The 16,359-nt window shown below is 43.5% G+C and overlaps 1 protein-coding gene across 1 annotated transcript in view; it reads right to left on the minus strand.

Moving 5' to 3' along the window:
- LOC144824966 (roundabout homolog 2-like) overlaps positions 1-16,359 on the minus strand; it is a 1,188,518-nt gene that overhangs the window by 455,395 nt on the left and 716,764 nt on the right. Inside the window, exon 6 of the mRNA XM_078683904.1 lies at positions 8,755-8,882. Coding sequence (XP_078540030.1) covers positions 8,755-8,882 — 128 coding nt within the window. The remainder of the gene's footprint in view (positions 1-8,754; positions 8,883-16,359) is intronic.

Genomic DNA, 16,359 nt, shown 5'->3' on the forward strand with positions numbered 1-16,359 from the left:
AACAATGACAACACCAACTCCACCACCCTTATTGACAACCTAGCCAACCTCGGACTCAGACAACTCGTCACAACACCCACTACGCCGGTCACACTCTTGACACCATTTTCTCCGCAAGCCCCCACGTCTCCTTCAACCATAACACCGAACTCCATTGGAGCGACCACCGCTGCATCCACTTCACCTTCAAGAAACCCACCACGCACCACCGCACCCAACAGATGCCTCACCGCTGCTGGAGCAAAGTCACCGAAGACCAGCTCACCATCACCCTCGCCCAGAGCCCACCCGCCGACCATACCGACCCTGACACCGCCGCCCACAACCTCAGACAGTGGATCGAAGACTTCGCCAACTCCCTCAAGAAATCCTCCAACAATCATACCAACAAGAAAGCCAGCTGGTTCACTGAAGACATCCAGGTCTCCAAGCAAACCTGCCGAAAGCTGGAGAAGATCTGGCTCAGTGAACGAACACCGGACAGCCACGCCGCCTACAAGAATGCCACCCGCAGACACCATCACCTCATCAGATCCGCCAAAATGGCCTCCTTCAAAGACCGCCAGACAACAACTCGCATAACAGCAAAGAGCTCTTCAACATCGTGAAGGAACTCTCCAACCCCAGCTCCAACACCAGCGATGTCCCACCCTCGAAAGACCTGTGCGACTCGCTGGCCACCTTCTTCCACCGCAAGATCACAGACATCCATGACAGTTTCAACGCCACGACTGCCCCGACAACCACTGAGACCTCCGCCCCCACGACCACCATCCGCACCAACCGCCTGCTCTACTGGACCAACATCAACGACGATGACACCATCAAGATCATGAACACCATCCACTCTGGATCTCCGTCAGATTCATGCCCACACCACATCTTCAACAAAGCCAGCATATCCATCGCACCCCATCTCCGGAAAGTCATCAACACCTCCTTCGAGACAGCAACCTTCCCAGAGAGCTGGAAGCACGCTGAGATCAACGCCTTACTCAAGAAACCCAAGGCGGACCCCAAGGACCTCAAGAACTTTCGGCCCATCTCCCTGCTCCCGTTCCCGGCAAAGGTCATCGAGAAGACTGTCCACGAACAACTGACCCGCTACCTCGAGGAGAACAACATCCTGGACCCTTCCTAGTCCGGGTTCCGCAGCAACCACAGCACCGAGACTGACCTCATCGCCGCAACCGATGACATCAAGTCCCTGCTGGACAACGGTGAAACGGCGGCCCTCATCCTCCTGGACCTGTCAACCGCCTTCGACACAGTCTGTCACCACACACTACAAACACGCCTCCACAACCCTGGGATCCAAGAGAAGGCCCTGGACTGGACCACCTCCTTCCTCTCTGGCAGAACACAGAGCGTCCGCCTTCCCCCCTTCCGCTCCGAAGCCACCGAGATCATCTGCACGTACCCCAGGGCTCATCCCTCAGCCCAACCCTGTTTAACATCTACATGGCACCGCTCACCCACGTCGCCCGTCGGCACAACCTCAACATCCTCTCCTATGCCGATGACACCCAGCTGATACTCTCCCTCACCAAGGACCCCCACACCGCCAAAACCAACCTTCACGAAGGAATGAAGGACGTTGCTGAATGGATGAGGAACAGCCGACTGAAGCTGAACTCGGACAAGACGGAGGTCCTCATCCTCGGATCCAACCCTTCAGCCTGGGACGACTCCTGTTGGCCGACCACGCTGGGAACCGCTCCAACACCCACCGACCACGCACGCAACCTAGGGGTCATCCTCGACTCCACCCTCTCCATGACTAAACAGGTCAACGCCGTCTCCTCCTCCTGCTTCAACACCCTCCGCATGCTCCGTAGGATCTACAAGTGGATTCCCACTGAAACGAGAACAGTCACCCAGGCCCTTGTCAGCAGCAGGTTGGACTATGGAAACGCCCTCTACGCAGGAGCCTCGGCCAAACTCCTGAGACGGCTCCAACACATCCAGAACACCTCTGCACGCCTGATCCTCGACATCCCTCACCGCAGCCACATCAAACCCCACCTGAGAGACCTGCACTGGCTCCGGATCAACAAGAGGATAACCTTCAAGCTCCTCACCCATGCACACAAGGCACTCCACAACACCGGACCAACGTACCTCAACAGACGACTCAGCTTCTACACCCCCACTCGCCAGCTCCGCTCCGCCGACCTCGCCCTCGCTACAGTCCCCCGCTTCCGAAGAGCGACCTCATGCGTCAGATCATTCTCCCACCTCGCCGCCAAGACCTGGAAAACCCTCCCCAACCACCTACGGCAGACCCAAGACCTGCTGACCTTCAGAAAACTCCTCAAGACCTGGCTTTTCGAGCAGTAGCAGCATCCCCCACCCCAGCGCCTTGAGACCCTCATGGGTGAGTAGTGTGCTTTACAAATGATATGATTGATTGATTGATTGATTGATAAACCCGGACCCCTTAGTGTAGATAATGCTTGTTTTCCATGAGTGACTGAATTTACCTATTAAAGTAATGACTCTAGAGTCTAGACAGAGGGGTTAAAAAGGGCTGTAAGAGCTCCGTTGGAGAAAATTACATTTGACAGCAATTTTAGGAAATTATTCATGCAAAGGAATCCTGGACTCCTTATGCTTCAATAGCATGGCGACTTTAGTGACCCTTTTCACCCTGACAAGTCACTTTTCTCTTTTCGATAGTGTACCAGGCGAAGATACTATGTAAGGGTAACTGGTAAACCTTTTCCAAATGAAGAACTCAAAACAAGACACTCTTTCAAATCAGGGCCATGAGTTAGGAGTAGCTTGCAGTGCAAGATATTTACCCAAAATTGCTCCTAGCATACTTTGTGGACTTGTTTGAGCATGTTACCAATACGTTTAACATGATGTAACAGGGTGGGTTCGTCAAAGATTGTGTAACAGACACTTCTGAGTAACCCTCTTCGCAGTAAAAGCACAAGTGATTTCACTTCTTATGTAGTCAGTAGGGTATGCATGATGTACCTTCCACGACCACTATAACATTGGTTAATTCATTATTTAAATTCATTTTTATAATTCACTCACATTAAATACAGTCCTGGCTGGTCTTCCAGTCAGTGCCTAATATCTGCATGACTCAGAAATATTTGGTCCCTTTAACAATACTGCATTTAGTCAGAATTAAAGCAGACTTAGGAGTTGCTCGTGACAAGCAACTGATTTCTGTTATGCTTATAAACTCTGTTTAGATTGTTTTCTACTATTTGTGCAAGGTGTATTACCATAAACAGAAAAGTCTATAAGGACATTGGAGCATTTTTAGATCAATTCAGTGTCCTTTGAAATTGAACTATATGTGAAGATGAATCAGTGTCATGTCAAGTGAGACAGATACATGACTGAATGCGTCCCACACACATGGGAGTTTTTGTAGCTGGAAATTTCTGTAAAGAGACCACTTTTTCACAGGCTAATCTACTTCCCTGTGATCGGGAGCACGCCAGGACGGCAGGATACGGCCCTGCTACACTCTCCAGGGGGTCTGGACCGTTATTCGAAAATGTACTAGTGGCTGTGCCACCCACTTCCCGATGACTCCGAGATGAGTCGAACCCATTAGGCACCGGAAGGAATCGCTCAACCCAGAAGGAGAGGAGCTGATCGGAGCAGGTGAGAAAACACACACCTGATACTTTGTCTGTACTCTCTGTGAGGTCTAAACCACTTATGGTGTGATAGAGGTAATCTGTAGTGGACAGAGCCTGATTTCTAAAGTCTCTCCATATTTATTTTCCCCAAGAGTAATACTTTGAGGCAAGGAAAGAGAGGAAGAAAAAGCTCCCTTCCCCCCCGCCCCCCGGTTATAGAAGGAGACGGAATTCATCGTGCGTATCACGAGAGGGCCACTCAGAATGTATAAATATACTGATTACTCCTATCACAAGACTGTATATTCTTTTGTTCAGGTTAGACTGCATAAAAAACAGCCTTGAAAGAATGCTCCAGTGCTGGGCTTTTCCATGAACCCCGTCACAGTGGTGTCTAAAGTGGGATCCCGCTTCCCAGGATCTGGGGACTTAGAGATGGCTCAGCCCATCACTATGGAGGACATGATCAAGCAGCTAGCAGAAGGGCAAAGGCAGCTCCAGTTGGTAGTGGAGGGACAGGCCAAAACCACCCAGTAAGATAGAGATAATCTACAAACCTCGCTAACCACTCAGGCCACTGTTCTGGCTAATACCCAGCTGGTGCATGAAACCACCAGGCAAAAACGTACCCATACAATTGCAAGCTGAAAGGTCCATCAGACACTAAAGACTGCGCGGCTCGGCAAGGCTGGAACCATCGCACTACTGGTAATCTTAGAAATATAAATCATTTTTTGAACAAACCAAGTTCGCGGTACTTTTAACTTCTTGCCACTGTTTTTAACTTCTTGCTACTCATAATTTGTATCAAGCCTGCTACTATTTCCTCAACGTACCTTGCTCTTTGCACATCCCGCACTCCTGGTGGAGCTCCGCCCTAGGCACCCCGGTCCATTACGGCAAGTGGCGATTGAATGGAGGGTGCCGAAGGGGTCAGAGTGACACACTTCCGGGTAGGGAGGCAGTTCCGGCGCTGAGCGGTCTAGTCGCTTGCCGCCCCACACATTAAAAAGTCTTGGCACGAGCAGACGCAAGTCAGACACAAAAGACTACGTGGCTCGGCAAGGCTGAAGCCATCGCACCACTGGTAATCTTAGAAATATAAAGCATTTTTTAAACAAATCAAGTTCGCCGTACTTTTAACTTCTTGCCGCTGCTTTTAACTTCTTGCTACTCATAATTTATATCAAGCCTGCTACTATTTCCTCAACGTACCTTGCTCTTTGCACATCCCGCACCCCTGGTGGAGCTCCGCCCCAGGCACCCCGATCCGTCACGGCAAATGCTGATTGAACGGAGGTTGCCGAAGGGGGCAGAGCGGACACACTCCGGGTGGGGTGGCACTTCCGGCGCTGAGCGGTCTAGTCGCTCGCCGCCTTATATATATTTATTCCATGTCAGGACGTTCGCGCAGCGGCCTCACAAGCGGGCCTGCCGATGGCGCGCCAAAGGCAATCCCGTCTGCGCCTGTCCGCGCCTGGACCAGGCCTAGGGCCACAACCCCTACACAAATAAAGACAGCTCATGAGAGGGTAAGTTACTCTAAGAAGGAGCTACTCTTACTGAGACTAAAGCCCTGCTGCCCCACACTACCGCCACTGTTGGAAGTTAAACACTGCCCAAAGTGTCAGCGCACTTTTGAGTTTTCACATTGCGGTAGACTGACTACACCCTCGGCCCTCTCTACCAGAGCAGATAACAAAACATAAAAGGCAGGACTAATCAATTCACGTTCATTAGTGAAACATAATTCCAAAACTGCAGAACTCATAGAATCGCAAAACCTAGATATTATCTTCATCACCGAGACCTGGGCTGATGAAGCTTCAGACACGGATCTAGTATTAGCCATTCCTGAGGGCTATACAATCATCAGAGCAGATGGAAAGGAGAAATGGTAGGGTGGTCTGGCCATCATTGCCAGAAATGAACAAAAGGTGAAAGGCTCAGACCAAGGCAGCAATCGGGACTGCAAAACTCTATCCTTCCAAATTAACATTACGAGCAACTACACATTTAATAGCTTTCTGATCTACAGGCCACCAAAAGCCAAAACTCCTCTGACACAACTACTCACCCCATTCCTGGAATCCAGTGTAAGGAGCTCAGATTTTACTGTCCTAGGCGACTTTAACGTACACCTAGAGAAGAGTGCAGATGCAGGCACTAATTTTGCCTACTGGTGAACTTCATGCCACCAATTGCAGGAACCACACCCCTATGTTGAAGTAAAAAAAAGTTGAGAAATGCCTGGGTTTTGACCCCAAACACTAAAGAGTGAAATTTAGAAAGGAGAAATGGAACACACAAGAGATCTCAGGGCTTTATATGAAAGAATACAAGATATGGGTCGAAGATGGTTATAAGACCTTTGAGCGGATAGTGGTATTGAGCTAGGTGAAACAGCGCCACTCAGGGAAATCGCACATCTATTAGTTTAATAGATCCTAAATTTTGGACAGTGCTGTAAGGTGAGGGGAACCACCACCCTCGCCCAAAATTGCAGCTGAGGACACTGAATACACAAAGGAAATCCTCAGCACACGTCTGTAGGATATCCAAATGATTATCTGCACATTGTATGCATAAATATTAACACAGTATTATGAGTTTCTTGTTTTTCTTTCTTTATTCATATAGTTTTACTTCAGCCGACATGTGTTTAGTCGCATATACTGGGAAATCGCCCGGCAACTTTCTCAAGGCTCTACAATCTTTGGTATATTCGTTTCTTATGTGGTGATAATTCCAACCCACAATGGGATAAAATATCTGTTTTCTGCGTTAAAATTGGTTCTTCATTCAGGAAAGGTCTCTGTCTGACCAATCCATAAGCTCGTAAGGACAGCTCCATCATCAACATAGCCCAAAACCGTAACTCGAGTGCGAGAGCGGAGACCTTTCCTGAATGAAGAACCAACACTAGCCTGCACTGGCAGCATTATTGCTGGGGACAATGCCTGTGCTGTAACAGGTAGGGTCACAACAAGCCGAGTAGTGGATGCCAATGCCGTCGCCATCCCTCGACCTACTAATTACAGGCATCACTAGTAGTGACATGACCCGCTGTGCTCGAGTAGCCGCTTGTTCCGCAATAAACCCAGTCATACCACACTGAATAATAAATGCAAAAAAGCATTTTTATTTGGTGGAAATTTTGTTTTTTCACTCAGTGTAGCGAAGAAAGTAAAATACGTCATCTTCCGCTTCTTTAGGAATGACGACAGAAAAACACAGAGTTCAAAATAGCAGGGACATGTACAGGCTGACGACAGGGGTCACAGGCAGCAGCAGTGTTAGAGATGAGAGACAGCAAGAGTGACAAGGAGAAGAAACAACAAGAGAGGAGAGAGATAAAACGGAGCAAAGTAGAAGAAAAGGAGGAGAGCAAATCAGATACAAAGAGAAAGCAGCCATGATGGGAAGAAGAGAGCATTAAGAAGAGAGAAGACAGAATGAAAGGATGTGGAGGACAAGACAGAGGAAAAAAGCAGACAAATGGTAAAACGGAGACACAGCTAATCACTGCTAGAGAGTGATAGTAAAGGGCCAAGATCGAGGGGAGAGAGAGCAGAGCATGGATAAAAGTGTAGAGGAAAAAGGGCAGGGCTAAAATGAAAAGAGGGCAAATCAGAAATACTGGGTGTGACAAAGATGACAGAAAACAATTAGATAGGTGAGAGGATAGACTCTTAGAGCAAAGACTTAGGGGACAGACAACAGATCAAGGTTAGAAGATAGAGACTGAGGCAGTGAGAGTGTTGAAAGTGGGGCTCACCGGAGGAAGAAGTGAGCGGTGGCCTCCTTGGCAAAATTTTCAGCACCTTCACTTCTCTTTTTTTACAAATTAAGCACTGAGAGAGCCCCAGGGAAAGGCGCACGGGAAGAGACGGCTGTGACTCACAGACTGAGTTATGGCCTTAGGTAAGTGCTGAGGGGGCTGTGCAGGAAGTTGGGTGGTGGATACGAGCACAGGGTCACTTAGTGGGGATTTAGGGTGACATTAATAACCCATGTCGTCAGAGTTTGAATACTCCATACCGGGAAACATGGTACAGAAGGGGAGCATGAGATAATTAGAAGAACGGTGTAAATTAACTAGTTCAGAACGCTTACCATCTTTTCACTTATTTTCTTTCCATTTATTTTTTCATTTATCATTGTCATTACCTGCTGTAGGAAACTGTGGTCCCTATGGGCTCCACCTACATTTTCCTTTTCTTTTAATTGAGTTATTCTATAAACTAAACAGGTGAAAAAAATACCTGATACTTAGTCTGTACTCAATATGAGGTCAAACTACTTATGGTGGAGGTAATCTGTATTGGACAGACAAAGCCTGATTTCTAAAGTCTCTCCATATTTTTTTTCGCATAGGGTAATACTCTGAAGCAAAGAGAGAGAGAAAGAAAAAGCCACTCCCCATCCCCGTTTTTTGTTAGGAGACGGAATTCATTGAGCGGATCAAGAGAGGGTGACTCAGAGAGTATATACATCTATTGATTACTCCCATCACAAGAATGTATATTATTTTATCAGGCCTGTCTGCATCAATAAACAGTCATGAAAGAATGCTACTGGTCTGGGCTTTTACATGAACCCTGTGACATACCCCTCCGGTCACAAAAATCCACCTCCTTATAGGTATCAATATTGTTATTTAACAAGATAAATAAGGCAGGGTATCACATTAAAATCTGCATATACCTCCTCAAATTCTCAGGCTCACTTATCACAGTTATTACAAAGAGTAGAGGAGCATAAACTGCAGCTTTGAAAAGTCTCCTGGTGATTGCTACACCTGTACTACAACCCATGGTTTAATCAAATCGTAATCTCCATTCTTGAGGTTCTGCATTTTAGGTGGTAACCAAATGTAATTGTAAGGCATTCATTTTATGGAATCAACAAAACAATTTATGCAAGGCATCAACAAGAATCAAAGTTCATTGCACTTCTCCCTCTGCTGTCCGAAGAACAATAACACATTTACCGGACTGAGAACTGATATTCCATGAAGCTCTGTGAATCAGGTAACTAGCCTGTCTCACAATTGCTAGCTTAATCAATGTTTCAAGTCTTTGATATTTTGGGATGGGATACATTTACAGACAGTATATCAAGGTCAAATTTAAATCCTTACCATGCACACTTAAAGAGCCTGAGGCCTCGGACTTGCCAACGCTGTTCTCTATAATGCAGGTGTATGTTCCTTCATCCGCAGCACCGACATGTGTGAGCCACAAAGTGTTATCATTACGAATTTCATACCTTGATCAATAAAAAAGTCTGTTAATCTACAATTCAAAATTTTGATAGAGTAGAGAAATGAGGAGTGACTATACACACGCAAGTTGTTCTACCCAAATGTCATACCATGAAATGCCAGTCCCCGAGACAATGTGTAAAGAATTTTTACACACACACACAGAGTAACACAGTAGAAACTCCACAAAGTACTCCACACCAGTTTAGAAAAATAACCAATAATTACCTGATTAAAATAAGACTAAAATGACAAAAACCCAACATATACAAGTCAAGATATGAATTTTCAAATATTAAATCCAACATAGCTCTGAGAAAATGATAGCTCCAGGGGGGCTGTTTGGTCATGCTTGATGTCGACAAATCCACAAAGTTAGTCTGACCTCCATGGAGCGAGGGCCAGCATCGGGAGTCAGACGTAACCTGGGACAGTTCCTTTTAGGCACCTGACGCATGGGAGCTGAGTTGTCGAGAAGGCAGATGCAGCGCAGTTCCTTACTGCTATGATTTACTCAACGACACTGCATTGCACCCTGGAAATTAGGCGTCACTGCAGCAAGTGAGATGGCAGAGTTGGGGTATCGCTCACGCACAGTGATGTTGCGAGGTGCAGGAGAGGTGATGCGGCGGTTACCGGGATGACCCTCAGTTCCTTACTGTTGGGTGGTGTCGATGATGTGATGCAAGTCAAGCCATAAGGCTTTGATTCCATGACGTCGATGTCAAACCACTGGGTCACAGCTGCGGCACCGGAATCAGAGTGCCGTATCATGGACGAGGGTGGTTGGTGCTCTGGACTCCCACAGCGGTGGCTCTTCGGAGGCACTGCAGCAGCATCGGAGTCTGCATTGTAAGCTGTGGTCGTTCCGTTGAGCGGACTTCCACAGCGGTGGCTCTTCGGAGGCACTGCAGCAGCGTCAGAGTCTGCATTGGAAGCTGTGGTCATTCCATTGAGTGGGGACCACTGCTTCAGTGCAAGCAGCAACATGGCATCAGAGTTGCAGACAGGTGCCAGTTCCGAAGTTGCTCAATGTCGGGTTCTCCTTGCAGCACTAGATATCACTTCCAAGGCCCAGGAACTGGAATGATACCACTTGGCAAGTAGGACTCTCAGAAGAAGAGCCCAGGTGCTAGCAGGTCATGTCTTTATTGGCCAAGAGACTTCCAACAGGAGGTAAACTGAACTCAAGCCCTGAGAGAGACTAAAATAGAAGGATGTTGAAAGCAAAGTCCAGTCCTTTCACTCCCATGAAAAACGCAGCAATCTGCAGGCCAGCACAGCAAAGCAAACAGCAAAGTGGCAGTCCCTCCTGACAGCAACACAGCTCTTCTTCCTGGTAGAATGTCCTCAATCTAGAAGTGTTCTGAGTATATAGTGTCAGTGGTCCAGTATTTCTACCCATTTCATCCTTTGAAGTAGGCAAACTTCAAAGGAATGTATTTTCATTGCACACAACCTTGCTCTTTCCTGCCCTGACTTCAGACATATTACAGGGGGTTGAGAATTCTTTGTGTGGGGACAGGCACAGCCCTATTCAAGTGAGAGTGCCAGCTCTTCCCACCACTCTAGCTCAGGAAGGCTGATCAGCCAGGTGAAGGGCCATCAGGATATGCAGGGCATAACCTCTGCTCCCTTGGTGTGTGACTGTGTAAAGTGAATTTACAAAGCCTAAGCCCAACTGTCATCCAACCCAGATGTGTATTTTAGGGATAGGCAGAGGCACAGAATGGTTAAGTAAGTAAAAGCCAACTTTCTAAAAATGGCATTTTCAGACCAGCAGTTTAAAAACAACTTCCTTTATTGATTTCAAATGGTTTTTTATCCACCACTGTGCCTTTATAATCGAGATCCGGTACCCACATTCTTGTCCCGAATAGGACCTCGTAAGGAGTGACATCCCCTAGAGAACTTCTTGGCACATTGTTGAGGGCTTTCTGTACACTATATTTGTGATTGACCCAACTACCACCCGAACCTTATATTCTTGCTGTTAAAGATTGCTTTAAGTCTTGGTTTTTGCCTTGACGGCAATCTAATATAATTAATCTGTTCAAACTTAACACAGCCTTTAACCAGACATTACACCAAAGCAAGAGAGGGTGCAACCAAATGTAATCTACGATGTACAGCATATCCAACTCCTAATGAACAATTTCAGTGGGAATTGATTGTCCCAAACCCAAAAGCCCTCTGAGAAATGTATTCTCTGCAATCCCCGGAGAATCAATATTGATATAAGCCCACATTTTTCTGCCAAAAGTTGATATCAAATCTATGACAGAATATCGAGAGACAAAATATCGACCTACAGAAACATCGACGCAGGAATATCGAAGGCAAGTATACCGACATCCTATCTACAACATGGTAAGTACAAAAATATTAAAACAAAAAAATCGATGTTAAAAATATCGTAATTAAAAATATCGTTTTATATCTGTTAAAAAAGTAATGTGTAAAATAAAGTAAATAATATTTATACATGAAATAAACATGGTTAAAAATATTTAGTAATGTTTAAAATTAATAAATAATACATATATAATAATAGAACATTAATTAAACACATATGTAAAATATATATTATATACTTACTTAATAATAAGTTTTAATAATTACTTTAATTACTTGTAAATTATTTAAAAATACTATAAATTACAAATAGATCCGCACACATAAAATAATAACAAAGAAAAGTAAATGATTAATTTTAAAACATTAAAAAAATTAAATATACTTTCAAAATTACTATTCCAACTCCAGAGAGTTAAACAGTAGGGAAAGCGTTGGATAGCGTAGGGGTAAAAATTACTATTCCCACTCGAGAGAGTGCAACAGTATGGAAAGCGTTGGATAGCGTAGGGGTAAATATTACTATTCCAACTCCAGAGAGTGAAACAGTAGGAAAAGTGTTGGATAGCGTAGGGGTGAAAATTACTATTCCAGCTCCAGAGAGTGAAACAGTAGAATAAGTGTTGGATAGCGTAGGAGTAAAAATTTCTATTCCCACTCCAGAGAGTGCCTGTGCCTTTATAATCGAGATCCGGTACCCACATTCTTGTCCCGAATAGGACCTCGTAAGGAGTGACATCCCCTAGAGAACTTCTTGGCACATTGTTGAGGGCTTTCTGTACACTATATTTGTGATTGACCCAACTACCACCCGAACCTTATATTCTTGCTGTTAAAGATTGCTTTAAGTCTTGGTTTTTGCCTCGACGGCAATCTAATATAATTAATCTGTTCAAACTTAACACAGCCTTTAACCAGACATTACACCAAAGCAAGAGAGGGTGCAACCAAATGTAATCTACGATGTACAGCATATCCAACTCCTAATGAACAATTTCAGTGGGAATTGATTGTCCCAAACCCAAAAGCCCTCTGAGAAATGTATTCTCTGCAATCCCCGGAGAATCAATATTGATATAAGCCCACATTTTTCTGCCAAAATTTGATATCAAATCTATGACAGAATATCGAGAGACAAAATATTGACCTACAGAAACATCGACGCAGGAATATCGAAGGCAAGTATACGGACATCCTATCTACAACATGGTAAGTACAAAAATATTAAAACAAAAAATTCGATGTTAAAAATATCGTAATTAAAAATATCGTTTTATATCTGTTAAAAAAGTAATGTGTAAAATAAAGTAAATAATATTTATACATAAAATAAACATGGTTAAAAATATTTAGTAATGTTTAAAATTAATAAATAATACATATATAATAATAGAACATTAATTAAACACATATGTAAAATATATATTATATACTTACTTAATAATAAGTTTTAATAATTACTTTAATTACTTGTAAATTATTTAAAAATACTATAAATTACAAATAGATCCGCACACATAAAATAATAACAAAGAAAAGTAAATTATTAATTTTAAAACATTAAAAAAATTAAATATACTTTCAATATTTTTTAAATTAATAAAATAATACATTATCTAAATTCATTGAAAAATATTTAATAGAAAAATAAATAAAACTACTATTTAAAGTCCCAAAAAAACGACAGTATTAAAAACATTGGATAGCGTAAGACGTAAAATTACTATTCCCACTCCAGAAAATGCGAAAGTAGGGAAAACATTGGATAGCGTAGAGATAAAAATTACTATTCCAACTCCAAAGAGTGAAACAGTAAGGAAAGCGTTGGATAGTGTAGGGGTAAAAATTACTATTCCCACTCCAGAAAGTGCAACAGTAGGGAAAGCGTTGGATAGCGTAGGGGTAAAAATTAGTATTCCAACTCCAGTGAGTGCAACAGTAGGGAAGGCGCTGGATAGCGGAGGGGTAAACATTACTATTCCCACTCCAGAGAGTGAAACAGTAGGGAAAGCGCTTGATAATGTAGGGGTAAATATTACTATTCCCACTTCAGAGAGTGCAACAGTAGGGAAAGCGTTGGATAGCGGGTGGGTAAAAATGACTATTCCCACTCCATTGAGTGCAACAATAGGGAAGGCATTGGATAGCATAGGGGTAAAAATTAATATTCCAACTCCAGAGAGTGAAACAGTAGGGAAGGCGTTGGATAGCGTAGGGGAAAAAATACTATTCCAACTCCAGAGAGTGAAACAGTAGGGAAAGCGTTGGATAGCGTAGGGGTAATAATTACTATTCCCGCTCCAGAGAGTGCAACAGTAGGGAAAGCGTTGGATAGCGTAGGGGTAAAAATTACTAGTCCCACTCCAGAGAGTGCAACAGTAGGGAAAGCGTGGGATAGCGTAGGGGTGAAAATTACTATTCCAACTCCAGAGAGTGAAACAGTAGAATAAGTGTTGGATAGCATAGGGGTAAAAATTACTATTCCCACTCCAGAGAGTGCAACAGTAGGGAAAGCGTTGGATAGCGGGTGGGTAAAAATTACTAATCCCACTCCATAGAGTGCAACAGTAGGGAAAGCGTTGGATAGCGTAGGGGTAAAAATTACTATTCCAACTCCAGAGAGTTAAACAGTAGGGAAAGCGTTGGATAGCGTAGGGGTAAAAATTACTATTCCCACTCGAGAGAGTGCAACAGTATGGAAAGCGTTGGATAGCGTAGGGGTAAATATTACTAATCCAACTCCAGAGAGTGAAACAGTAGGGAAAGTGTTGGATAGCGTAGGGGTGAAAATTACTATTCCAGCTCCAGAGAGTGAAACAGTAGAATAAGTGTTGGATAGCCTAGGGGTAAAAATTTCTATTCCCACTCCAGAGAGTGCAACAGTAGGGAAAGCTTTGGATAGCGGGTGGGTAAAAATTACTATTCCCACTCCATAGAGTGCAACAGTAGGGAAAGCGTTGGATAGCGTAGGGGTAAAAATTACTATTCCAACTTCAGAGAGTGAAACAGTAGAGAAAACATTGGATAGCGTACTAGTAAAAATTACTATTCCAACTCCAGTGAGTGCAACAGTAGGGAAGGCGTTGGATAGCGTAGGGGTAAAAATGACTATTCCCATTCCAGAGAGTGAAACAGTAGGGAAAGCGTTGGATAGCGTAGGGGTAAAAATTACTATTCCAACTCCAGAGAGTGAAACAGTAGGGAATGCATTGGATAGCATAGGGGTAAAAATTACTATTCCAACTCCAGAGAGTGCAACAGTAGGGAAAGCGTGGGATAGTGTAGGGGTGAAAATTACTATTCCAGCTCCAGAGAGTGAAACAGTAGAATAAGTGTTGGATAGCGTAGGGGTAAAAATTACTATTCTCACTCCAGAGAGTGCAACAGTAGGGAAAGCGTTGGATAGCGGGTGGGTAAAAATTAGTATTCCCACTCCATAGAGTGCAACAGTAGGGAAAGCGTTGGATAGCGTAGGGGTAAAAATTACTATTCCAACTCCAGAGAGTGAAACAGTAGGGAAAGCGTTGGATAGCGTAGGGGTAAAAATGACTATTCCAACTCCAAAGAGTGAAACAGTTGAGAAAACATTGGATAGCGTACTAGTAAAAATTACTATTCCAACTCCAGTGAGTGCAAAAGTAGGGAAGGCGTTGGATAGCGTAGGGGTAAAAATTACTATTCCCACTCCAGAGAGTGAAACAGTAGGGAAAGCGTTGGATAGCGTAGGGGTAAAAATACTATTCCCACTCCAGAGAGTGCAACAGTAGGGAAAGCGTTGGATAGCGGGTGGGGTAAAAATTACTATTCCAACTCCAAAGAGTGAAACAGTAGAGAAAACATTGGATAGCGTACTAGTAAAAATTACTATTCCAACTCCAGTGAGTGCAACAGTAGGGAAGGCGTTGGATAGCGTAGGGGTAAAAATTACTATTCCCACTCCAGAGAGTGAAACAGTAGGGAAAGCGTTGGATAGCAGGTGGGTAAAATTTACTATTCCCACTCCAGTGAGTGCAACAGTAGGGAAGGCGTTGGATAGCGTAGGGGTAAAAATTACTATTCCCACTTCAGAGAGTGAAACAGTAGGGAAAGCGTTGGATAGCGGGTGGGTAAAAATGACTATTCCCACTCCATTGAGTGCAACAGTAGGGAATGCATTGGATAGCATAGGGGTAAAAATTAATATTCCAACTCCAGAGAGTGAAACAGTAGGGAAGGCGTTGGATAGCGTAGGGGAAAAATACTATTCCAACTCCAGAGAGTGCAACAGTAGGGAAAGCGTGTGATAGCGTAGGGGTGAAAGATACTATTCCAACTCCAGAGAGTTAAACAGTAGAATAAGTGTTGGATAGCGTAGGGGTAAAAATTACTGTTCCCACTCCAGAGAGTGCAACAGTAGGGAAAGCGTTGGATAGCGGGTGGGTAAAAATTACTATTCCCACTCCATAGAGTGCAACAGTAGGGAAAGCATTGGATAGCGTAGGGGTAAAAATTACTATTCTAACTCCAGAGAGTGAAACAGTAGGGAAAGCGTTGGATAGCGTAGGAGTACAAATTACTATTCCCACTCCAGGGAGTGCAACAGTATGGAAAGCGTTGGATAGGGTAGGGGTAAAAATTACTATTCCAACTCCAGAGAGTGAAACAGTAGGGAAAGTGTTGGATAGCGTAGGGGTAAAAATACTATTCCCACTCCAGAGAGTGCAACAGTAGGGAAAGCGTTGGAAAGCGGGTGGGTAAAAATTACTATTCCAACTCCAGAGAGTCCAACAGTAGGGAAAGCATTGGATACCATACAAATTAAATATAACATACTTATAAAGTATTTTTTTATTTACATTTATTAATATTTTAAATTTTAAATAACTAAACATCATTTAGAATTACCCATTACTAATAAAAAAAACATAATTAGAATCGAATAATTAATTAACAATAAATTAACAATTAATACCAATAAATATTAATAAATAAATATTAGTTACCAAATAATAACTATTGAGCAATAAAATATTTTAGGAAACAAAAAAAATATTCATTACAAAAAAATATTCATTATTAACAATTGATTAGAAATTACAAAACATTAAACAATAACATTATTTGCATACCAAAAAATACTTTTTATAA

The sequence above is a fragment of the Lissotriton helveticus genome, chromosome 3_1, assembly GCF_964261635.1.
Source record: "Lissotriton helveticus chromosome 3_1, aLisHel1.1, whole genome shotgun sequence".
NCBI lineage: Eukaryota > Metazoa > Chordata > Amphibia > Caudata > Salamandridae > Lissotriton > Lissotriton helveticus.